At 40.7% G+C, this 26135-nt stretch overlaps 1 protein-coding gene across 1 annotated transcript in view; it reads left to right on the top strand.

Moving 5' to 3' along the window:
- Positions 1-26135, top strand: part of LOC103811332 (voltage-dependent L-type calcium channel subunit alpha-1C-like) — a gene marked incomplete at both ends in the record, with an annotated part of 56888 nt that overhangs the window by 30367 nt on the left and 386 nt on the right. Inside the window, one exon of the mRNA XM_009084299.1 lies at positions 19599-19702. Within this exon, the coding sequence (XP_009082547.1) occupies positions 19599-19702 (104 nt within the window). The remainder of the gene's footprint in view (positions 1-19598; positions 19703-26135) is intronic.

The raw sequence follows: 26135 nt of genomic DNA, 5'->3' as shown, positions 1-26135 counted from the left end.
AGCTTGAATTAACTGAGAATATTGATTGGTAAAATGGGAGGGTTTATCTACTGCAGTTATATCAAATGTAAATGTTGACTTGCCATTGATACTTTAATGTCGAAAGATGGCAAGTGGCTTATGGATTTGAAGATTTGCATTGTACCTTTTTTGAGCCAAAAGTCGTGCAAAAGACCCTCTCTGCAGGAGTGAAATATCTTGTGCATCTCCAGCTTACTGATGTAGAAGTATTTGTGGTAGAGAACCATGTGCTCTACCCATGGCATTCATGTTAAGAAGGCACTACACTGATCAGCTCATAGGATTTATAACAAAGGCCTCACAAATCCCAGTTCTACTCCTGATTATGACTTTTATCATGGGATAATTTATTCTAATGCTAGTAACTCTGATACTGGTATCAATCATGGTTACATGTTTAGCCAAAACATCATATTATCTTTAATGTGAATGGAACCTCATCTTGTCCTGTACCCCAATTCTGGATGTTTCAGTAGTTTGTACCTTTTAATTCCTAATGTGTTGGGAAATTCATTGCGATACAGTTACACCAGAGGAGGTAAAACCAGATTTAGCCTTCACCTGGAAACCATATGTAAACATGTTCCTGGGTTTGGCTCTTGCCATCGACTCTTGCAGCAGTATGTTGTGGTCCAGGAGTTTTATTTCCACATAGAACAGTCCTGTCTGTATAAGGCTAACCCAGACTCTAACTAGCTTTGAAGCCTGTCATGTTGTGCCACCTTGTTCTCCAAGATGGTAGGATGTGTTACAATGCATGATGTAATTTAACTCAAGCAGACCCAAAGCACACAAGAGGATAATCTGGACTGAGGCACTTGCACTGTTAATCAACATCAGCTTCTCTCTTAAACATGAGCCTGAAGCTGTCTTCTACCCAGTGACTTAGAGTTTACAAGACTTCCCTTTGAAGATTTAGCTTATCTGCAGTAGATAGTCTCTGTGTGGAACAGCTAGAAGTTGCCTCTTTATCCCTGTAAGTTAGATTAGAACTGTGACTCCAGCTTCCTTCTAGTGCCTGAGATAAAGGGCAGAGATCAAACCACATGGGGAGCCTGGGTCTCAGAGCACAAAAATTGCCTTTGCTTGAAAAGATGGTATAGATTAATAAAATAATGAAGAAGAACAGAAGTCAGAAAAGGAACTGGGCAGAATTGCTCCACAATGGCACTATATGATATGCCTGTCTTTTTATTACATCCAGCTCACATTTCTTCAGCCTGTGTGTGATTGAGAAGATTTACAGGTAGTAAAGGGGAAATAGAATAGAGTAAATGACATCAGAAATAAACATCAAAACAGTTTTGACCGTGATACAATTGAGTCTTGTGAAACCTACCCACGAGTTATCATCAGTGTCTCCAAAGACATGTGCTATGAATGACCCTTCCAGTTCCCACCCTTTTGGGCCCATGTGTCCTTTGCATGGCTGGATATGAATCATTCAGAACTCAGTTATCAGTCATCTGATAACAAGAGCCAAAAGCATATGTTCACTGCCCAATGATTTTCTACCATGACTGCTGCAGACAGTCTGATTTTTACAGCATCCCTGCAGCAACCTGGGACTTAGATTTGGCTTTTGCTTGATATTCTGCCAGCTTTTTTCCACTGGTTTCCTAAGCTGTTCTTTTTTTCTTTAGAGACAGGATGGTGAACTTAGACCTGAAATTAATACAGATTGATGGTCATTATTTTTAGAGGCACTCATATAGTTAGCCCTTTAAATTATGGCTTTGGTAGAATGCTTGCTTTGGAAACAAAAGAAATATTTGTTATCCTCAGTTCCCAGTTACTCCTAGACAAGACTACAAGTGATAAGAGTTAGCACTGCAGAAAAAAAAAAAAACAGTAATTGAGGAGAAGGAAATTTAGTTTGTAAAGAAAAAACATATCACCTATGTTTAAGGACCATGAAATACAAATTCTGAGTAAATGCCTGAACCAGTGATCTTTCTGACATACTCAGTTAAACTGCTGTAAACAGTCCTAACAGTACTATTGTCCCATATGACTTTTTGCCTCTTGGTGTTATATTGACAAAGCAAATAGAAGTCAGCTCTGATCAGTGTTTGCCATCAGAAGGTGTCTGAGGTGCCACGTGTATTTCCTTCTGCAGAGGGATCTGTGCTGCTCTGGGGACAGGTGTGGTCTGGGCACTTGCTACAGGGCACACCTATGGAAGCATTGTCACTTTAATATTTGTGTGTAGAAACAGTCTCTAAACATTCACACTCTAATTTCATGTCATTTCAAACCAGATCTATTGTGGTATATACAGTTAGCTTTCTAGCCCATGGCAAGGACATCCTAGCTTTAGCTAGCCAGTTCCAGAGGAATTGTACTTCTGCAGAGGAAAGAATAGAAAATATGCAACATTTCAGTTTCTGAAAGTCAAGGAAAAATTTTAGTAAGTGAGGTAGGATGCAGATATCTATCTTAAACTTAGTGTGAAGCACTGTTTCCTTAGTACAGTCTGGTTCATATATAACTCTATATAACTCTCCTTTGCCTTTTTGGCCAAGGAAGAGTGGACTTGACATAGACAACCCATTGGGGGCTGCATCTCCACAGGAGTGCAGAGGTAGGAGGCTATTCTCTTCTCAAGCAGATAACTGAAAGATCTCCTGGACCCACAGTGAGGTCATGGAAATTAAAACTTCCTTTATAAGGAAATAAATCTGCATGGTTAATTAAATTTAGACATTCAGACTTAAAGATCCTTTCTCTCCAACCACAACTTGAGATAGTTTGTTGTCTATTTTACACTGAAAGTACAGATTAAAGATAATTTTGTCTTCAAATCAGACAGTTTTGCTGAAAAAATTGTTAGGTGATGATTCTCAGACATCATTCATCAAACTTGACCATGTAAGCTAATGGGTTACTAATTAAAAGTGCTGAGCATTCAAACAGACTGTCAAGTTCTAGCTCCTCTGCAATTCAGGGTAGATAACCAGGTTTGAATCTGGGGTCCTGCTGGGGTCAATGGCAAAATTCTCATTAATTTTGAAAGGTCAGGATCTCACTTTCTGTTTTGCAAAATCTTGATCATGCTGTTGAGATTTTCCACAGGCAGTTGTGTGTACGACATGAGTACTTACAGATGCCTAACCAGGGCCTTGGTGTCTGTTGAGATAGCCTTCCAAGGACATACATGTGGATGTAAGGAGTTTTCTTTGCTCCCTTCTTAAATCTGAAAATAAGTGCCTGGCCTAAAACTCAGCAGAACTACAGATAAAGCTCTGGGCTGAATGACTTGGCTGGAAATGTTTAGATCATGGAGCAATACCCTTGCTTTGAACTTTTCTCGAAGTGCTTTTCAATTTTATCTTCTTCTGTTCTGAAAAATAACTTTTGAAAGATACCTAGATTTCTGCATTCCTCTCAGTGGGAATGGAGGGAGCTTAGCACATCTCAGCATGTTACCCTGAAAAATACAGTGGTAATTTTATGAAACCTGTGTCTGTCTTGTGCCACACTTTGCAACCTTAAACCTGCATGTTAAAAGTGAGAAAGCTGTTTGACCTTCCACAAGGCCTTGACTCCTAATCCACTTAATAGCTCTTGAAATTTTACCTTGTTTCCTGCTTTCTTCTTCATGCTTCCCTCCAACCTCTTGCCTCTGTAGTGAAGCCTGTCTCCTCTCTCATGGAGTACTCTTCTCCAGCTTGTGAGCTACATCCTCATAAAAAGATAATCAGAGACAGGAAAGCAATAAACTTTTATTCCCTAGAAGGACTTGACATCAGTAATATCAATACACTTTCCAATCTCCTCTCTCACTTAGCAGATAAGACTTGTGAGTAGATTGATTTCTTTCAAAATGTGAAAGCAAAATGTTAGGGGAAACAGTTTTACACTGTTAGTGTGGAAGGAAGGATAATTACTTAAAAGGAGCCAGATTTTTAATATGAAATAACTATGCTGGACAGGATGAAAATCTGTGCAAAGGAACCTTGTTGAGTCTTTGCTGAAGAACTGATCTTTGTTGAAGGGAGTGTTGTTTGTAGAAACACATCTCCTGTTCTGCCTCAAGGTTTCCTTTGTCCCAGGATAACTGCCAGGCCACTTTGTTTCATGTGCAGCCTGTTCATAGAATCATTTGAGTAGACAAGCCTCTCTTATGATAGGTTGCATTATAATTTTTCCTATGCATTGCAGAATTATTGAGGTTGTTATTCTCAAAACTCTCCTTACTGTATGGCCAGCCAGCATTAGCAGGTACCAAGGCCCATTTCTGAAGACCCCTCAGTCTCAGCAACTTCCAGCAGCAGATGAAAATCCAAATGGTACAAATGGAGTCATTTGGTATTTCGTAATCAGTCTCTGCTGCAGTCCATTGTTTTGTATTGTCTTGTTCACTAAGGAGGAAAATTAATCCCTGTGCAGTTTATAACATCCTGTTCAAGTATTTGTAGGCATTTGTTGTCTTCCCTTAATCTTTTCCTAATCTGAGCAGATTCAGTTCTTTCAACCTTCCTTAATGGGCTTCTTTTTAATTATTTTTAATCAGTTTGTTCCTGTCCTTCAGGGGAAGCTTCACTTCTGATCTAAATACAGTTTGGGCAGTGCCCTGTCTCTGGAAGGGTTTTCATCTTTGTGTGAAATGTGCTCTCTGCAGCTGGAGACCTGTGACACTGCATGCACATCTGCCCACTGCAGCCTGGTGGTTACATGCCTGGGCTCTCCACTCCCCTGCATCTAGGCTATCATATATAGCAGTAAAACAGAACAATTGCAAAGTGCAGCCATGTGTTGTTGCATTGGACTGTTCACACTGCTGGGGAGTGGAGAACCTGGTCCTGAGTTGTTCTGCTTGCCCATTACAGCTTGAATTCTAGTATCAAGTAATTCTAATTGATCTGCTTGAAGACTATTAATAATGAGCAGCCTTGAGCCTGCCAACGTTTTTGGAGTACTGGCTTTGACCCATGTCATTTGGATAACACTTCAGAATACTTGGTCAAGTCTCTGAATATACAATGCAGTGCTTCCAGGAACAATTTACCTCAAGGCTCGAAATGTAAACTAAAAAGTGTGGTAGTATTATATATAGATGGATTAAATCCAAGTCTGAATGAGATCCAGGGCACTAACCTGTCCCTGGAAGGGATGCCCAGACTGGCACATAGCAAGTTGACTCGGATTTAACTGAAGAATATTTGTTAGGCTTCCCCAGCCTCTAGGCAAGCAAATGTGTTAGTAGACTAAAACAGTGCAGTGCTAAAACTATGTAGTGAGAGACACAATGCAGTGAGGTTGACTGAGGGCAAACCTTCAGAAGCATCCCATCCCCAAGGACAGCACAGGGGAGCATAAACAGTTGCAGTGGGTTAAACAGACTGTCCTGGAAGATCCCTCCATCTCTGAATCTATGAGATCATCATTTCAAGAGTCACTAAATCAGCTTGAAACATGGGCTTACGGTCACCCATACAATTCCCATCGTGAAATCAAAATGGAACAAATTGAACAACAGATGCAATTTACTTTGCTGACAGCATTGACAAATCTTGTGAGCTTTTCTCACCCCCTCCCCCAGCCTAGTGCAGCCAATGAGGAAGATGTGAGAAATACAGAGATGCTGCCACAAAGTGGAAGACATTAAACGCAGAGCTGCAACCCCCAATTTTCGCCAGCTGTGTTTTTCCTTCTAACCCTTTATTCTTGCAGCACTTAGGCTTGAATTAGTAAGGCTTTCCACAAAAGAGAACGATCTGATTCTAAGAATATATCTGTCTACATGTTTCCATGGTGTTTATTCCCCATCTACCCCCACCCCTCCAGGAAAATGCTGGGCTTTTATTGTTGTGGGGTTGAGATTTTTTTAATCATCTTTTTGGCAGGGGTTTGCATGGATGTGAAACATTTACAAAGGGTGAGCGTGCAAGTATGAGCAACCCATCTTTGTGATTGCAGTGGTTTCTTCATCTCCATCTGCTGTAGCAGTGGTGGGTAAGGGGAGAGGGCCCATAGTTCAGAGCACTGAAGGGCCATGGCATTAATGCATTGAAAAAGCAGTTTCCACACTTAATTTGCATAAATGCTGATCTAAATCTGTTTTCCTTTTTCTCGTAAACAACTGCACATGCAACTGTCATTGTTGCTTGTAGCACTGCCTTGAAAGTGAGTAACAGCAGTGACTTACTCATTGGCACCTGCCACGAAAACCTGCAGCTGAACATTTGTTCCATGCACGTAGTGTGTGAAATGAAGTCCTTATGAGCCCTTCAGACCTCAACTTTGGACCTCTCAGCCCTTTTCCTCTATATGAAAAGGAACTCTCCATTAAAAATAAGCTTTTTCGGGTTGGTGATGGGGAGGTGTTAATAGATACCCTCTGCCCAGTGCTCCTGCGTGGGAAGGACCTCTTTAATAGCCCTGTCTTTCTGTTGCCTTTTCTTCAGTCTTTCTTCTTTTGTTCTTCTTTAGAATATTTCCTAATTGCTGCTGTCGAATCACCACAGAGATCTTTTGTGTCTTTAATCTTTTATCCCAGAGCTACAAAATTAAGAGCTAAGCTACTGGGACACTTAGGATTTTGAGTGCCTCTGTGGGTGCACTGCTTAGGGCCTACTACCTGTTTTGTCAGGGGCTGATGATTGTTGCCTTCTGGAAAAATCAGATTTTTTAACTTTGGACCCATATCTACTAGATAAATTCACAAATAATGAACTTTGGTTCATTATCTAGATCCTGGGAAAGAAAAAGACAAGGGAATATGCCCAAGGTCAGGACCCAAGTCCTGTTTCTAGAACTGACTATTAGAAAAATTCATGTTTAGTTTAACTTGTTTCAACATCTTGTTTTCAAGACAAAGAGCAATACAACTAAATCTTCACAAATCTTACTATGAGTAATAAGTCTTTTCTACCTGAATAGAGAATGGGTCCATTAGTATTGGCTCTATTCATTGGTTTGAGTGGGATTTCTGCCTGAGCATGGTTTGAGGGCTGAGGATGATGGGGGGTCATACCATCAGAAGGATATGTTTTATCAGTACCAGTGGCTTCCTCCTAGAACTGTTTCCTTCTAGCTCCAGTCCTCTGAACAGCACCTCCCTAAATATATAAAGTAATCAGAAGTAGAAAATGAAGGCTTTAGGTGTCAGTCAGGGGAAATCAGAGGAATCAGTCTTCCTGTTGAGGAGAACTTTGTGGGTTCTGGTGGATGAAAGACTGAACATAACCCAGGAATGTGCACACATAGCCCAGAGAGCCAACCATGTGCTGGGCTGCAGCCAAAGCAGTGTGGGCAGCAGGTGAGGGAGGGGATTCTGCCCCTCTATTCTGCTCTTGTGAGACCCACCTGGGGTGCTGCATCCAACTCTGTGCCTCTCAGCACAGGAGGCAGTGAACCTGTTGGAGTGAGTCCAGAGGAGGCCAAGAAGATGATCAGAGGGCTGGAGCACCTCTCCTTTATGGGCAGGCTGAGAGAGTTGGGGTTGTTCAGCCTGGAGAAGAGAAAGCTCCAGGGAGACCTTGCAGCACCTTCCAGTACCTAAAGGGAGCCTACAAGAAAGCTGAAAATGGACTTTTTACAGGGGCATGCAGTGATAGGACAAGGGGGAGTGATTTAAAACTGAAAGAGGGCACACAGAGGTGGTGGATGCCTCATTCCTGGAAACTTTCAAGGCCAGGTTGCATGGGGCTCTGAGCAACCTGGTCTAGCTGAAGCTGTCCCTGCTCATTGCAGGGGTCTTTTACAGGATGGCCTTTAAAGGAACCTGCCAACCCAAGCTATTGTATAAATGTTTACCACAGAGCATCCTTTCTGTGGATTTTCAAAGTGTATCTAGAAAAAAATCAGTCAGGACATTGTGCTGCTCTTGTTTATGTGATGTTGCTTTTAAGACTCAGAGGAAAAAGAGAAGGAGCAATCTTGTCTGTCAATAATGCAGTTGCACCTTATTCAGGCTCTTTGATAGTAATTTCTCCAGCAAACCTCTAATGCTTATGCAGTGTCTGTGAGTGGGCAGTGTGCCTATCAGGTGAAGGTTTATTAGCTGTGTGCTATGAGTTCGAGATGTTGTACATTTTATTTGAGTATTTTGGGTGTGATTTCACAACTTGAAGCTGGATTTCTCATCTAAAATGCCAAATGGATTTCTGGGAATATCACAGATTGGGAACTGGATACAAAGGAATCTGGGATATACTGGTCAAGTGCAAAGAAAGAATTGACAGTCATGCCTCCACTTATTGAAGAAGGTAGTGATTATCTCCAGCTTGCAGTACTTTTTTTCATTATCTTTATTTTTAAGGACTTAATTGACTATGTAAATCAATGGACAGTATGTGCTGGTGTATTCCTGTGCAGCAATCAGTGCTGTTGTGATAGACTTGTGGTAGAATTTGCTATGGGTTCACACTAAGATAAATAGAAGCAGTTATAAAACAGCAATACAGTAAAACAGGCAGAAAATCCTTTCTGGGTAATCAGTCATGCAAATGTAAATACAAAATAAACAGAGACAGGAAGGGATAGCCCAGAATTCCAAGATGAAATGAAAGTTTTAGATTTGTAAACCCACCACAGTAGGGGATATCTTTATGTTTAAAATGAGCACATTATTCTTTTGGAGTAAGTTTCCAAAAACTTTAATGGATGAAAAGTTGTTTCAAATAACTGAGTAACAGTAAGAGATGGAACTGCTGCAGTAGCCATAATGAAAGAACTACCAGCACTGTGGCTAAATAGCCTTTGGGCTCTTGGATGACTCTTTCAGAGCCCAACCTTTTCCTTTTAAAGGGAAAAAAACCTAGTACACACTTAGGTGGGAATAAGGCAACTCATGGAGACCTCTGTGTCTTTTGCCTCAGTTCAAATCCCAATTAAGTCACACAAATCCAAACAATTTTTGGAGGTGACTATATGGCATTTCTGCAAGTTGCAAATTCACTCAACAAGCTATCCCATTCGTGTCATACATGAGAGAATGTAGAGCCTTCATGCCTGCTGCTGCCTGGACAGGGACCTGATTTTGGCACAACATTGCAGGTGGATCAAGGACATGAACATCCTCTAAGCAGATCTGCTGCCCAGGAACCAAGAAGAGTAGTGTAATAAGAAGGCAAAAGTAGTGTCACTATTGATGTTAGCTGTTGAGTATGGAAGAGGTAGGGAAAATGGCATTGACATCCTCCCAGTGCAGCAGTTTCAGCACACTGGAATATGAGTTGCTTTATCACTTGGCAGTAAATGAATTTCAATATTTTACTTCTGGTTAACATGTTCTGTGCTAAACTGAATTGAAATACAGTTAATTTTTTTTCCTCTTTTGCATATTAAGCCTGGAGAAAGAGAGTGAGGTGGCAAAGTGGGAGTCTTGTTGGAGCTCAGAATTTGTCTTTGCTCTAAGGAAGTCTCACTGTGTAACTAATGTTTTCAGTGGGAGTTCAGAGTCCCTGCATTGCCAAACATTCTGCAGAGGTACATAGTCCCCTCCAGCTTTCACAGAAAAATAGAGAAGTCCAGCAAGAAAGTACAAAGAGTACAGGTGGGATGGGAGGAGGTGTAAATGGTAGCTTCCTGATCATTTTTGCTTTCTCTCCCCTAGTATAGTTGACTGCAGGCATTTCCCAGTGGTAGTTGCACTACCAGAATTTAATATGCTGAGATTTTGTCAGCAAAATCCACTTTTCAGATAGCTGATTTGCCAATGTTCCTGTGGAACATTACTAGTGCTAGAAAATGTTGCAACTTCGCAAAAACAAAAGCCAATAACACTGCTGGGGTTTTTTAAGTCAAAGAAGAGCCTAACTTTCTTTCCTCTGTTTTGAAAAGTGTGAAGTTAAATGCCTCTGCCATCTGTTGAAGTTGTACAGTGAACTTGTGTGAAGGCCATTTGAAATTACAGATTTAATTAGGACACTAGTAAACACACCCAGTATTTTCCCTCCAGTGGTGAAGATGGTGGTGGGCTGGGTGAGTGATTGAACTTGATGATCTTTAGAGGCCTTTTCCAACCTTAATGATTCTATGGTTCTGTACCTCTCCAGCAAGCACAAACTGCTGTGCTGAAGAAGCATGGGATCAGTAAACATTTTCAACAGAAATAGCTTGCAGTGGAAAACAGTTCAGCTCAATCATTGTGTGCCACAGGCATTCTGACCTGCTGGCATTTGAATAGAGGTTTTCATTCTCTTCCCACTCTGAGACAGAGACCTTCTATTTCCCATAATAGCTCAATCTGATAAAGAACAACTACTGTAAAAAACAATGTGCACCAAAACCAGAGGAAATAAGAATACAGAAGTTTACTAACGAATGAAATAATGTTGTGGAGTCCAGTGGTGTTATATACTGGGGCTAAAATATACAGGGAAGGGCTTCAGTGACAGCATACAGTGTCACTAGGGGCTGGATACTTGAAAGTTGGGTCTTTTTCTGTGTGTCTCAGACTTTATATAGTCTTTCCCAGGGTGTGTATCCTTGAACAGGTGGGGCCAGTGTTTAATGAGTGATGGAAATGTGACTTGGTGCTGTCATAATGAAATGAGCTTGGCAAATGCTGCTGGTAGCAATGCACTTCCTGCAAGCTGTATGCAACAAAAAGCAAGTACAGTTTGCTTCATGTAACAGCAAAGTGACATTCCCTGTATAATATTAGTGAATCTCCTATGAGCTGTTTTACATGTTTTCACTTTGCCATCAAGCAGCTTCTAGATCTCTGCTCTGGCCTTGCTCTTGCCCAGGTTGCAGCAGCCTGGGAGGGCTCTCCTGCAGGACTTCTGCCTTTCCACAGTCTCCCCAGATGTTCAAGCCAGTCAAGGTGTATCTTTGGCAGGAGTGTGTGCTCTCATGGCTCTTGAGATTGAGCCCAGCACTGCTATCACTCGTGTTCTCTATAGTGCTGTGTGGGAAGCTTGGTCTGTTCTAGAGACTTCACCTTCTTGTCAGAGAGATCAGGTAGCATAGCAATGAACTGTGTAGCTACACCTAAAGCCTTTAATTGGTAAACCAGGAATTATAGTTCACCTAGATCAGAGCGGATATACTTGGGTGAGAACATCTACAGCAGATTCAACATAAGCTTTGGTAGCAGAGTTGAAGAAGCAACTTCTGCAGATTCCATCTTCTCAGACCTGCATGCCTCTTTCCCCTTCTCTCTTCTGGACTCATTTTCCATTGCTGCAGTTTCTTTGATTCTTTCTCAAGGGTTCTCTGTTGCAAATTAATCTTGATGTTTCTCTTGTCCTCATCGAGGCAGTCCTTTCTCAGTCAATGGCTCCATTTAGCTCCTGCAGAGAGTTCTGTACAAATTGCCAATGTTTCTGCCTCAGAGTGGAATTTTAATTTGCTCTTTCCATCACTACAGAGCATCAAGAACAATTGGGGAACCAAGTTACACATAGGAATCTTATTATTCTTCCTACTGCCCACGGATGATAGATCTTGCCTACATTTATTGGTTTTTATCCTGCAGTGACTGTATAGCAGAATAACCTGTCTGGAGCATTCTTTGCCCTGGTTCATGATTCCTGTGCCCTTGTCTTCACCCAGCTCTGTATGCCTTTCTCATGAAGACACTCTGAAAAAAAGGTTAGAGATGTCTATGTGCAACTAGAGAATGTAAAATTCCTTAATTGAGGTAACACAGTAAGTACAGCCTTAAAAATAAGAACTTGGAGAAAACAACTGAGCTTAAAATTTGCTTTTTCCTTCAGGACTTCAAAATAAAAGAAATGTGAATGGCAAAACAAAGAATTTTTAGCAGCAGCAACTGATACCAGTGCTGTTTGTTCCTTTGACTGTCATCAGTTGAGACTGAAGTTGGGTTGAACTCTCTGATCTCTCCTTTGCATCCCTCTGATAATGCCAGCTGCAAAATGTGGATCCTTTCAGAAGAGTCATAAGGAGTCACTGTGGCTTAGAGTCCCTTTAAGACTATTAGAGTGTTGATGCTTGGAAAAAAATTCTACCCAGAGTATGAGCAAAGGCATCTGGGGTCCTTTGCTTGCATTTTAAGCCATTCAGAAGCAATTTTATTCCATTGCTCCTAAGTCCATAAAAGTAAGTTGAGTTTATTTTTGTCTTTGTATTTTTGCTAATTGCAAAGTTTGCAGGTTTTGGGGTTTTTTTACCCCCATCTCTCTCCTTTTGCCTTGAGTCAGCTCTGAGACCTTAAATTCCCACTCCTTATCACCTGTCTTAAAGACTCAGGATATCTGAAAGAATATTTCAGGTTAAGAAGATAAATGATAACACTTTTCCTGATTCACTGGAATTTAAAAACTGAAATGCTTAAATGTTTTTGTGATTTATTTAGTCACATTAAACTTCTCCTTTTTCCCAGGGAATTTCAGAAAATGAATTCCTTATTATCCATTCCTCCCAGTCCTGTGTCCCATCCTACTCAAGCAAAGCACTTGTGCATATCAGTTCATATCCACTGGTAACAATAATATTGACCATTGACTTCAGTGGAATTATTCATATGCCTTAAATTATGCACATACATGAGTGCTGGATTAAAAACCCAAGCAGAGACAACTAATTAGGTTTTAAATAAAGAAGGATCTGCAAGGTGCAATCTGCATCCTTATTGTAATAATGCAGTCTAAATCCAGCTTTAGGGGTATATACTGGGAAATATGATCCTTTTCTTTTATGAATGGTGAAATCAGATGAGTATCTGCTGTGTGTATAGACTTACTTGAGGTGTATGTGGAGAGCAACCAGGAATTTAGCAAGTAAAGATATTTGCTTTTTTCATGTCTTCACTGACATGATGTGCAGCAGCCTCACACCATCCAGGCTTCAAACAAATAGGCAGATTCAGGACATGGGGGATTTCAGTGCTAGAGAAACAATCCCATAGTTGACCCCACAGGTTGGAAAAAGATCTTATCAAGTCTAACATACATAGAAAGTCAATTTTACTATTGTGTCTCTTATTGCTGTACTTTTAGTTCTGTGTCATCTCATTGAAATCTTTCTGGGACTTCTTTTAAGCATCTATAGTTCTGTGAAAAAGTTAGGAATTGTGCATAATGATGAGTAGTTTCCTTGTTAAAAGCAATATTCCAAGCAGTGGGGTTTACATTAAATTTTGCTATGCATAATTAATATATGTATCACAAATCATGCATGAAAAACCCAAGAGTTGAACATGAGCAGTGTCCTGTTTGAGATGAGAAATACAATGTGCAGGATACCAGAGCTAACAACATTACATTTTTGCCTATTTAGGGGTTGGTTTATTTGTGTCACAGACCCACTAGTCACAGTCTCATTACCTCCCAATAAGTTGTTTAAGAGCATGGCCACTAAAGAGAGAGTTATCAGATGGCTTGGATTGCTAAGGGAAACTTGAGTGACAGGAGTCAAAACTTCTCATTCCAAGTCCTCTGACTGGCAAGAGCTTTCAAGGCAAAGACTCAAAATACTGCAAAGCCAAGAGTTCTTAAGCCCCAAGCAACTCTGCAGTTGAGAAGCTGACCAGAAGAGAATGCTTCATTAAATAAATAAGTAGTTTCCTTTTTGTTTGCAGAGCAGCCTCCAAACTCCTACTCTTGCCAGTTACATTTGTTAGTTGGATGTTCTTAGGAACTGCCAGTGATGTGCTTTTTTTTTTGGGATGAATATTTTGTTCCTCAGCTATTTCTGCTGGTGTAATATGTGCAGCATGAGAAAAGGTAGATCTTTCAAAGTTTTACTTCTTTGCTGGACACTTCCCAGGAAATTCACCCCACCTTAGTTACCTCTGAAGGGTCCCGTGGCTTTAGGAGATCTTTTTTGTTCCCTGACTGTATGAATGCAAAACATTTGAGTTAGTGAAGTCTCAGAAAGAAAGCAAAGCTTTAGCTATCATGAAGGCAGCAGGAAGATGTAATAGAAGCCAAAGAAATAGTGTAAGAGTAGGAGTAGTCTCCTTTCTAGGCCACATAAAATGGGATATAGGATTTTTCTGCTGTCTATAATATAGACATTTTTTGCTCGAATATTGTAAACTCAGCCATAGAAGGGTGAAGTTCTCTAGACATTTTTTGCTCGAATATTGTAAAGTCAGCCATAGAAGGGTGGAGTTCTGTCCTCTGTTTGTTTTAATTGGTTTTGTATCCAAGTTCTGACTAAAAATTACAGGGGAAAACATTTTTCCCTCACAGTGCAAAACAGTGCATCATCCTATAAAAAAGTGTTGCTAGTGCTGTTAAAGCAGAGTTTCAAGTTGTAGTTCCATGAGCAGATGTGTGAATGAAATGCATTCACCCAAATATTCACAGGAAGAGAAGGAAAGAGGGAGTGGAAAAGGAAAAGTTATGTTCTAATCATAACCTCATTACTTTGTAACAGATCCATGCTAAATACCTAAATCTCACATTAGTATCTGCATGGCCCTTTATGTATCACCTGAGCTGTGCCTGCCAGTAGCCTACAGGGTCTTACATCTTTGACCTAAGCTGAGGAAATAATTCTGTGCACTCTTAAAGTGATGAAGGTGCTTAAATACTGTTCCTGAAACAGGTGGGTTTCAAAATAAAGATTTGAAACAGGAAGATCCATTCAGTGACATTGTGTTACCTCCTTTGCTGTCTCCTGCTCCCAATACTCTCCAATTTTAGATTGCTTCAAGAAAGACTTGGTTTCAACCAGACATCTTGATAATGGCCATAACCATTGGGCTAGAACATTTTCTGAGAAAGTGAATTCCAGAGATAAGTTGCATCAAATAGCATTTCTGACCAAAACTTCCAAATTTACTGTGCTTTAATTTTATTGAGTAATCTGCTCCTCTTGATGAAGATGAATGCTGCTCTGTGAAAGGTTATACACTTCATTATAGAATACTTGTAGAACTTGCATTTTGAAAAGGTTATCACAACATTCTATAGTCATTAGGAATCAATTAGCAATGTATAGAAGAAACAGAAGCCTAGCCCAGGTGCCCTAGCCAACTCACTTTCTATTAAGCTGCAGCTCTCCAGTATTGTGCACTGAACAAGACAGATTTCACTTTTTTTTCTAGTGACAGCTGCCCTTCCCTGATGGATTAAACTTCTTCTGTAACTCTGCCTTATTTCTGAAAGACATTTGCCACCAAGTGTCAGGGTGTGAGTGTGTGAATTGTCAAGTCAGCAGAATGTAGTGGATTGTGTCTACCCCTCTAATTACATGACTGAAAGTCTTCCCCTATGTGCTTGGTGATGTTCAGCCACTATGTTAATAGGTAATATGCCTCTAACATTGTCTTTGAACTATGATGCCTGTGGAATGAATGAGACACTTGCAAAATGTACCAGACTATTACCTCTGGGAGATAAAAAAATCACTAAACAAGTTACTCGTGCATATCTCCTGTGGCCTTACCAATGTGTCTTCACCTGTGTCTTCTGAAGGACCAGAAGACACAGGCACAAATGTCTATTTCTAGAGACAGAAACTTTTATTCCTTGGCTGCTACTGAAACTGCTGGTAGTAACTGTGATCAGAAAACTACAGAATTATTCTAGGTGATTACCTGTATCTTTGAGAGAAAAGCCTTTGTTGAAATGCTGTATGCACAATAGCAATTAAGGATACTTTGCAGAGAAAGAGCTCTTCCCCTGTACACAGGGCCCAACAGACCTCAAATATGCTGAAATTCCCTCTTTTTGTGGTGATGCTGAGTGGTTTCTTTGGCAGTACCCAGTGAGGCAAGGTAGTATCCCACTTTGCAGACTGGAAAGCTGAAGCATAGTGAGCCAAATGATGTCCCCACAGTGCTTGAGAGGGTGTGTAGCAAATCATGGGAAGGAGTCTAAGAGCTTTATCCCCAAGGTCTCTGAGAGATGATGCACTAATGCTCTGAAATATGCCAACTTCCTCACATGTGAGCGTTGAGATGTGAGCTGTGAAAGGTCAAGGCAATCGGACTCAGAGAGCAGAACTATTTCTATACATGACAATCTGCAGATTCCCACTGATCCTGTGGTGATGTAACAATTGTTCCATATATGGTTAAGTTGGCATCAGGCTGCAATCACCTTGACTACTGAAACTGGAATATTATCATTCAGACCTACACTTGCTGATAATCTATTGACAACTGTGAATTTAGAAGATGATCCACTTTTTCTGTTGAGATTCAGAGGGTTAATAGTAAACACTCAGTGACCAGAAAACTGAACTGTGTATCAGGAGTTGTCTGTCCTGGAGAGATAACCTATAAGAGAACCATTTCCTGTCCACTGTAGGCAACAGCACAGAATAGATTTTGCAGACCTGGTTCTCTGCACTCAGTAGTGAGTAAATGGTAACACTCCTGATCTTACCATGACCCTTTGCAGGTTCTCCACTTCAATATCATAATGAGGAGAAATAGCTCTACCACTTAAGTTATATTTGCAGTGAAAGCCTCCAGCTGTAGTCAGCAGGACATGTGTCTGCATACACACAGGATTAAGAGCTCCATGTTTGCAGAGGGATGGTAAATTCCCAGGAAGCTGCTTCACTCAAACACAGGTGCAAGGATCGTGCTGAGCAATGCTCTCATACAGTTATCACTGCAAACAGTTGCCCAGGGAGGCTGTGGCTGGCCCAACCCTGGCAATGTTCATTCCATGTTGGATGAGCCTTGAACAACCTGCTTTGGTGGGAGGTGTCCGTGCCCAGGGCAGGGGTTGGGACTGGATTATCTCTAAGCTCTATTCCAACCCCAAAAATTCTATGATTCTATGATACTTTCATTTTGGAGGAGGCATTGCCAGATATTTGAAAGAATACCCAAGAATTTAATGTTTCTTAAATGTTGATACATAGCTGTTACTGTTTTGAGTAAGTCTTTTTCTTTTTTACCCACAACTTATTCCAAACAACCTATTTCTCTGCATTTCTCCTGCAGATGTTTTTCAGGAGTGAGTAGTAAGCTCAGTGTACTGTCTCTTTAGCCCAGAGGGATTTTAACATCATTTACCAATACCTAATGGTATAGTAAGACATAACATATCTTAATCTGTCACCTGTGGGTCAGGCCCACAATGGACAGAATAATCTCACCTTCTACTAAAGAAAATGAGAGGTGAGAGCACCAAATGTGGGGAAATCCAGGAAAAGAGAGACAGACTCAGCTGTCTGCCAAATCCTGATGGTTTCTCTATGCTTGAGAAGCTCTCACTGTCTCTGCCCCTCAGCTTCTCCATTACGCATATGACTGTGCAATAAAAAGGAGATGAAAAGCTGACCTTTGAAATTTTCAGTTTGAGAAGTCCCAAATGCTCTGCTGTACCAGAATGCAGGTCTATTTTTCAGGACTAATTTGTGCTGATGCTAGCTGGTACAATCGTTATGCAATTGTGCAGGCATTGGGAATAGGCAGAGTACACTATATTCTAGTTATGTACTTTACCAGGCCATGATGGAGACTCCTTGCCATCTGGAAGTTTCTTCATGCTAGGGAAATTCTGTACCTCTCTGAGTACCCTGATGTACACCTGAGCTCTGTACCTGGCACTCTGGCATTTGCTGTTTAGGATTCACTTTTATCACAGCTTTGAGAAGTTCTACTTTTCCAGTTGACTTTCCCAGCTGAAAAAAAAAAAAAACAACCCAAAACTATTGATAGATTAAAAACCATAGAGCTGTGGCTTTTTTATCACCATCTATCATAATTAGAGAGATGTCAAGTCATCATTGTGCCCACAGTGGTAAATTCTTATGGCAGTTTTTCAAAGTCATCCATACTCATTGTTTGTGCAGATTGCTTTAGACAGATAGTGGTTTTCTTTGTAGAAGAGCGAAGGTGTTGAGTCTCATTTCTTTACTTAATTCCAGCTTGGGCAGTTACATTTTGCCTGCCTGATTTCCCAATGGGATTTCAGGTGAATATTTGCTTCCATCTTTATACAGCATGATGTTTTGTTCTCATTAAAGCACTGATGTGTAGTAGACACCAGAGGTGTCCATGTGTGTGGTCACGTGGGATGAAATGTGGCTTGCAAATGCAAAGAATAATTAGTATTATTTATAAAATAACTGAAAAAATCTACAAATGTATTAAAAGGGAAGCTGCTTAATGTGCTTAGGGTATGTCAGACATTCAGGTCCTCTCTTCTGACCACCAAATGTATTCATCCTATGAGGAAGGAGCTGATGAACTCTTTTCACATAGACAGATTTTGAGCTTGTTTTTTAATGAGTCTACTTCAGTTCAGTCACAGCTGAAGGAGCCCTGAGATGGAGTTCTGGTTCAGCCCATTGACTGTGGACTATTGCCAGACAAGGACTTTAGTGACTGTACTTTGAAAGAAAAATGGATAAGGGACTTCCACCCACAATGAACTGATTATATTAGTGTTCCTCTCCTGCCTTGTCTTACTGAAGGTCTGAAATTCCTTTCCTGAGTTGTTATGAATCTTGAGTCAGATTGCCTCCCCTGAAGTGTGTCTCAGTGCCCATGTAAGGAAGAATATTTCTTCTGTGATCCCAACAAATGCTTAAGTTGCAAAGGAAAGAGCATTTTCCTGGAAAGAGAGGACAACATACAATAAAATTTTCAAAAGAGTGGAAAACAGAGGAACGTAGGTTGCTTTATGCCTTTAGGTTCTTTCAAGTCTGCAATTTATGTTCATAAATCATTTTAGTGCTTCTGAAAATGTTAACCACCATCTGTTTCTTTAATGATACTATGTCTGGCTCCAAAGATAAGTGTTTATGAAAAGTAAAGAAGGGACTCTGGTATTTTTGATACCATCATGAAAATGAGATTCTATTAAGGTATTTAGCAACTTTCCAAAATTTTGAACTTTGAAGGAGACTTCAAGATAAAATAGTGCTTATGTGCTAGATGCTTTTAGAATATACACAAGACCTTATTGTCTGCCAGAGTTGAACCACACAGGTCTTGGTGCTGAAACAATAGTCTTTCTGCTTCATTTGCACATCCTTATAGTAGTGGGAAATCCAAACTTATGCTCATGTCACTCAGTTTACAGCTTCAGATTCTCTTGAGTATTCAGGTTTTTGGTAAGTGATTGATCCTTCAAGGAGAGAAAGGAAGTTTGTGAGAAAGCTTTAGAGAGCACTTGACCGGGTCAGAACATGGTGGGCCTTGAAAAGACCTTCCTCAAAAGTTCAAAGCTACTGCCCTCACTGTGCTAAATTGTGAAGATTGCCAAAGCATTGCCAGGGAAAGACCAGCATTTGCCCATGGTTCCCACGTGCTCCTCTCTGGGGTACAGAGAGCTGTGCTACACTTGGGAAGTCAACATGTTCTGCCAGCACAGTGTGGCGATGCTGGGCAAAGACTACCAATATTTCCACTGGCAGCAGAGAGTTGTGTGTGTGTGCAGTGCTTATAAGTTCAGAAGTCATGGGGTGGATCCTTCATGGTGCTGTAAGTAAATGGCAAAAAGTAATGGAAGTGCCAGGACATGGTTATATCTCAGCCTGTCTTAATCACTGACTGTAAGGAAACAGAGCAGGAAAAAAAAACAATCAAAGGAGTGGTCACATCAGAAAGAAAATACAGAAAAACCTGCTGTGGTTATATGTAAACCAACCACAGGCTCTGTTTACAAACCTTTCCATCTGTTTCTTTGCCTAATCATTTCTGCTTTCCCTCTCTGTCTTCTAACTTTCCTTCGTCTTTCCAGATGCAGGACGCTATGGGCTATGAGTTACCATGGGTGTATTTTGTCAGTCTGGTCATCTTTGGATCCTTTTTCGTTCTAAATCTGGTTCTTGGTGTGTTGAGCGGGTAAGCTGACAGTTTTGGTGTCCTTTTTCCAATGCTACAGGGCAAGACTCCATAATAAGGGTTCTTCCCTGTCACCAGGATTCTTTCGGAGGGATTAAAAATCTGAATCCGAGGAAGCTTCACATCAGCTCTGAAATATTTTGGCAAAATGTTCAAACATTGCAAATACCAATCCAGGTAACAAAAGTGGGGTTGTTTTCTGACAAAGAAATGCAACCTCAGAGTATTCCAAATGGCTAATGTCAATCTGTCAGAAATTTCCAGACAACTGGCTATTGAAAAATCTTACTGCTGGTGACTTGGGATCTCTTTGGCTGGAGCCTTGCAGTGCTCAGAATCTGAGCTTGTCTCACTAATTATCATTCCACTCTTCCAGGTCAATGATGCCATAGGAAGGGACTGGCCCTGGATCTATTTTGTTACTCTAATCATCATAGGGTCATTTTTTGTACTTAACTTGGTTCTCGGTGTGCTTAGCGGGTAAGCAGTCCCAGGAAAATGTTTTGTTATTGTTTATTTTTTAAACCTTGTATTTCTATTCCTACTCTCTGGTTACCAAAACAGCAGGCAGTGGTGGCTTGATCACAAGAACCTTTCATAGAAGTCCTGGGCTGTTGCTGTGCCACTAGCAAAACAAGGCATTCTGAATGGCATGGAAGGAGTATTTTGACTAAATCAAAGGAAATCAAAGACCACTCCTGTAACATATTCCTCTACCTGTACTCTGTGGGAAGAGGACAGTGCTGTGCTCTTTGGTGGGCAAAGCAATCCATTCACCATAGAAGAAGGGGATGATAGTAACATTTCTGGAGGACTCAATAGGACTGAAGGAGGAATGAGAGCAGGAGACAAATCCCTTCACATTTGTGGGATGAGATTCCTGCCAAATTATGCCTTCTCACAGGAGAAATTTTCACATTGCTTAGTGAAAAGCACCTATCTAAAGCACAGCCTAACAGGAGACTTCTCCCTGGAGAGTGTCTTGTGCACATTTCTTCAGGAAGTCCATCTTTGTTGTGCAGATTATAAGCCTGGCATGCTGCAGGGAGAAAAGATTACTTCCCTCTGACCTTTTCTGAGGATGAACAGAAAAGCAGAAGTCCTTCTAGTGTTGAAGCATTCCTCAGACATCCAGACATTTAGCTGTATTTCAGTTCTGCAGTATAACCCTCACTGCAAAGCATCATTTTAGTGGCTTTGATTAAAAACAATTGATATTGTCCCCTTTACTGCCCTGGGGAGCCATGTAATTAGAGGAATCAAGCCAGCAAACATTTCTCACAAGATTTTTATAAAAAGATCTCGTAGGATTAGGCTTCTAAGTCCATATTTGGGCATGACTGGGTGCCTACAGCCATTCTATGGACATGGATAAATATGGCATGAGGATTTTGTGTGTCCTGTTTTTCTCTAACACCCTGCCTCCTTTGATGAGCTCTAAATGTATTTAACCAGGGCCTGTACCTGTTGCCTGAGTGGGCAGCCCTGAAGTCCCCTGTCTTTTGATCATTAGAGAGGGAAAATTACCTCTGAGCAGGAGAGGGGAGTTGATACCTCACAGAAATGATACCCTCAGTACTTGGGCCAACCACATAGGAAGGGCAGTAGTGGGACCAGAGAAGAAGATCCACCACTGGCCATCTGGCAAGGAGACAGGTAACAGAAGCTCTGCAGGAGGTATTATCACTGTCCTCATGACTCCATTGAAGGAGACATGCTGCTAAGACAGATGCTGCAAAGAGAAGGCTTTCCAAGCAGTCATGGAGCAGGGAAAAAATCCCCAGTAATGAAGTGTCAGGCAATAATCTCTGTTTGGATATCTGGAGAGTGATGCTCTGGGTACAGTTAGAAAATGAACACTCCTCGTTTCTCCAGGTGGATGCTCTGCCCAGCAGGTAAGGGTGTCAGCAGTAATGGATGATGATGAGCAGCTGTAAGAGGAGGAGTGATCTGTTCTATCAGAGCTGCACTCAAGTGCACATACGACAGTTGTTAAAGATTATGCAGTGTCTGGTTGGACAAACAGTGCCTGTCAGCCCAGCCATGAGGAGTGCATACTGTTGAAGCACTGATGATTCAATTTACCTTCTCTTGAATTTGTATCTGTGCATAATTAAAATTTGAATTTCCTCTCTCTTTCGTTCTCAACTCAAGAAAGTGTTATGAGGCCTAAATCTTCTACCTCCTGATATGCTGCAGCTAGACCACCCCAGTTAGTGGTAAGAGATGGAAACAGTCTGTAGAGGGAACTGAAATCAAAGATGAAGTTCACCTTGTTTAAGCTGTGAGTCACTCTTTCTGGCTGTCTTCACAGTGTTATGACAGCTGCACTGTTTCTGCAAAAATTTCCCCAACCAGAGAAAAGTAAAAAGAAACTTAAGAATTTGCATCCATGAAAAAACACAGAAGTTATGGGAGAAATGTTCCAAATTTTCTTTGAGCTAAATAAGCAGTTCTTAAACAATTAACTTTCTAAAGCAGTTCTGAATTCTGCTGAGTTACAAAGTGTCTTCACTTTGCAGATTCAGCTTTATTTTTTTTTAGAGACTTGCTATTGCTATTAGTCTGATCTGTGTAGATGATCCACCTGTCTATTCTACATAGACACAAAGCAGCATTCCTGGTTGTCTTTGTATATCCATTCTGGGTGTCTTTGATTTCTTCCCATTTATCTATTTCAGGACCTTCAGAAAGGTAGGTGGGTAGACTTTGTCAATGACAGATTAGCCTAGGGGTTTTTTAATCACTTATGAATACATAAGTGTAATTAATTGTACTCACAAAGACACCTTGATTGCACCTGCAAAATCAAATACTGAGTTCTTCTCTGCCTAAAGAGCTCATTTGTAATCTGTTTTTCCTCAGGTATGTCATCCATTCATGGTCCTTCTCACGAATATACTAGTCACAAGCTAAGCTAAATAGCACGTCAGAGTATTTATGTGCAGAGCTGTAATCTCTTCCTGTCTTGACTGAGCACAACAGAAAAATTCATGTATTCCAAAGGAAATATACAGTCAGCAGATCACACAGTGGATCTCCTCAAGCCCAGGCAAAACGATTCCACATCATTGCTGTGAGCAGAGAAGCCCCTCTTGGAAGTCCCTTGAGATCAGAGATGTTCACATCTGTGTTATCTGTTTCAGTCCATTAGTGAGGAAGCAAAGTGGTGGTGTGGGTTCAGCCTTCAGACACACATGCCTAAGCATATAGATTCACATTTCCTTTATGTTTTGCCTAGCAGTGACCAAGCCCTAGGACACAGGCCAAACATGCAGTTGCTTAAAGCAAATGGAGGGCAGGAGTGCAGCCATTTCTTCTGGTTTGAGAGGGCCCTGCAAAAGCCAGTTGGCTGCTTTTGATGCTTTTACTGCCAAGGATGAGGTCAGAGTGAATGGGAGGCTGGCTATGGTTGCAGCTCCTCCTTGAGCGGTTTTTGTGACCTCTCATGAATTTTTCTTAATCTCCTGTCCCCTCTTCCAAGCCTTCCTATTCCTTGGTGTACTTCTCAGGGTGGATGAGATTTGAAGCCTTGTGCTCCACTTTTAGTAGTAAGCAAGAGTTTTGAGCTGCTAGAATTCTGCTGTTTTTCTCACTTTCCATCTCTCCTCTAAATGTGAGAAATCATATTGAGATCAGATATAGACAAGAATTATCTGTATTCCATCGTCAGGATGGGAAAGAGAAATTTTCTTCTGAAACACTGCAGGATGCAGAGCTGGATGTTTATACTCATGATCTTGACCCATTCTAACCTCACACAGAGAAAACATCTCTCCAGAATACTCTATTTGGTATTCCCATTGGCAGATGTATCTTATAACTTTCTGAGAGATGTGGAGGAAAATTAAGCAAACTGAATTCTGGTAAAAACAATCAGATTCACTGACTCTTAAACTGACGTTCTTGGGTTCATTGAAAGGAGACAGATTGCTTGATAGTTACACAAGCCTCTGTTGACCTTATCCTGACATGACAGTGCAGTCTCTTTTGAGAAGACCACCTCCAGACTCAAGATGACACTTCCATCAGAAAACTTATTTGGTCCTTGGCCTCCCTGCTGAAACTGCAAACAATGACCCTTTATTCCCAGTTGTGATGGTGGCAGAGGTAATGTGCACACCTGCCTGCAATAGGCACTGGGATGAGATCACCAGCTCATTTCACATGGGATGGTAAATGACCACTGATAGTAATTCTTGATTGTGAACTACATTTGCCCGAGCCCAGGCTGGCATTCCACATAGGAGGTGGTTTCAATTGCAGTAACAATTTCCTGAGCCACCTGTTCTCAATGGTTTAATGTTAGTAGAGCATAGAAATTAAGACAATTGAAACAAGTTGCCTTCTTTGGAGAGTCATCTGAGATGTAGAGTATCATATGCTGCACCAAGGAGAGAGACATGCGATTGCAGATCGTTCAGACAAGGCAATCAGAGTATTTTCCCTTGTGCTGTTAAACACTAGGTAAAATTCACTCCTGTGCAGATGGGCAGTGTGTAAAGACATCATGCTAAAATCTCACATTGATTTAGTCAGCTCTTCCCCCCAGCCTGAGTCCCATTTGAGACAGACAGTAAGTGTGAGCTGAAAGGACCCAAGTAGGTATTCAGTGTAGAGGAATCTAATATATATGATCCACCTCAGTGCCCTGTAGGAATTTCACTTTGTCAGCTGGGCTGTTTCATAATGTTTTCCACTTTGCTTTCTAAAGCAGCCCCTTGCAGGTTATATCCATACAAATATAAGTAGTTCTTACCTGGAGTTGAGGGTTCAGTCCATTTAAAAATTGGACCCTTTTGTTTAAGCTTCTAAATCAACAGTTTAGGAGCTAACAATTGAATTATTGGAATTTGATTTATCAAACAGGCTTAATAATACATAGGTTAATTCATTGATTGGGTTTTTTTGAGAGTTAATTCATTAATTTGGAGAAGGCACTGCATTGGACCCAGTGGAAAGGTGTTAATGAAGCAGAAAATGTAACTACTATTGATTGATTGATTGATTTTTCTAAAATTCTTTGCACAGTTTTCATGATTATTGTTGGAGGGTTGTTTGCTTGTTTGGCATTGTAAATTGCAAAATATCACTCCCAGCATGAGAAAATCTCATTTTTCATTTTTTCCCAGGCCTTGAGGCTGAGTCTGGATCCCTTGAAATTAAGGGCTCATCCTAGTTTGATGCTGCAGCAGTGCTGGTTTCATGCACAGCTCATAATGCTGAAAAGCTGTAATACTGAAGGCCTGATCCAAAACCTGCGAAGTCCATGGAAATCTTCCAGTAGGTTTTGGACCAGACAGGAGGAAAGTACTTCCCCAACACTGTTAGGAACCCACCTCCATCCCAGTGACTTGAGGCCCAGTCACATGGCACTCATTAACGTTTTTGGTAGGGTTTTCATAATCCCAATATTGTGCCACCAAAGTTAGTGGTAAGTTTCCTATTTGCTTTAGCAGGAGCAAACCTAAGACAAATACTAGGTGAAGTAGAATTTGTTTTAAATTCACTCAATGCTGACAGTCATTAGCAACAGTAATGGATAACTCATTGGGGACAATGGCTTCTCATGTCTAGAGAGTGGGGACTGTATTATCTGCTGTGTCTTCCATAGTGATCTGCTTCAGCAGATATAAGACTTAGTGCTTAAGTACTCTTGGTCCAGCAATTTTCACAATCATTAACCTTTTTAAAATACAGGCATTAAAACTTGGTTTAGAACTACATCAGAGTCTCTAAATAGAGGTAGGTCAGCATTTCTTGAAAACAAATATTGCTGTATAGGTGTCTCTGAAACAGGGGAAGAAACAGCACCACTGCCAAGCAGAAGGCAAAGCTAAGCATTCAGGGCCATAACTAAGCAACATGAAATTCCTGTTCTTATGCCCTCTGTTTTCAGTCTATATTCTCAATAATGTTCTTTCATAAAACTCTCAAATGTCTACCCTAGTTCACTTTCTGGCAGAATCTATCAGTTTTGTCTATCCATAATTTATCATGTTTGTCCACCCAACTAGAGGTTTGAAAAATACATTTCATGTCAGATAACAGCCTTGAATACTGAAAGTAAAGCATTGAGATCTCAGGTTTTAGATATATTGTCCATTTCTGTGGGTGAAATTGTCCTTGCTGAAAAGTGTACAGCATTGTGAGTACCATTAATTACACTTAAATTAGCCCAATTTAATTGTGATTACACATATAATCTGAAAGACAGATTGAAACCTGGCTAAAAATTAGAGCCACCATCTCACTCTCCAGATGTCAGATTATTGTCAAACAGTTCATCATTGACCATGATTCATGTATAGATATTTGTGGATAACTGTTGGAGAATATCAAGTGGTAAAGAATACTGGGAAGTGTTTGGCATTGTACATACAAATGTTGCATATTTTTATTTGAATTGTCAATCAAATGTTGAGAATGAAAG

The sequence above is a fragment of the Acanthisitta chloris genome, unplaced genomic scaffold (assembly GCF_000695815.1).
Source record: "Acanthisitta chloris isolate BGI_N310 unplaced genomic scaffold, ASM69581v1 scaffold2081, whole genome shotgun sequence".
Taxonomy (NCBI): domain Eukaryota; kingdom Metazoa; phylum Chordata; class Aves; order Passeriformes; family Acanthisittidae; genus Acanthisitta; species Acanthisitta chloris.
The sequence above is the reverse complement of the archived record's forward strand: the minus strand, read 5'-3'. Positions and strand labels throughout refer to the sequence as shown.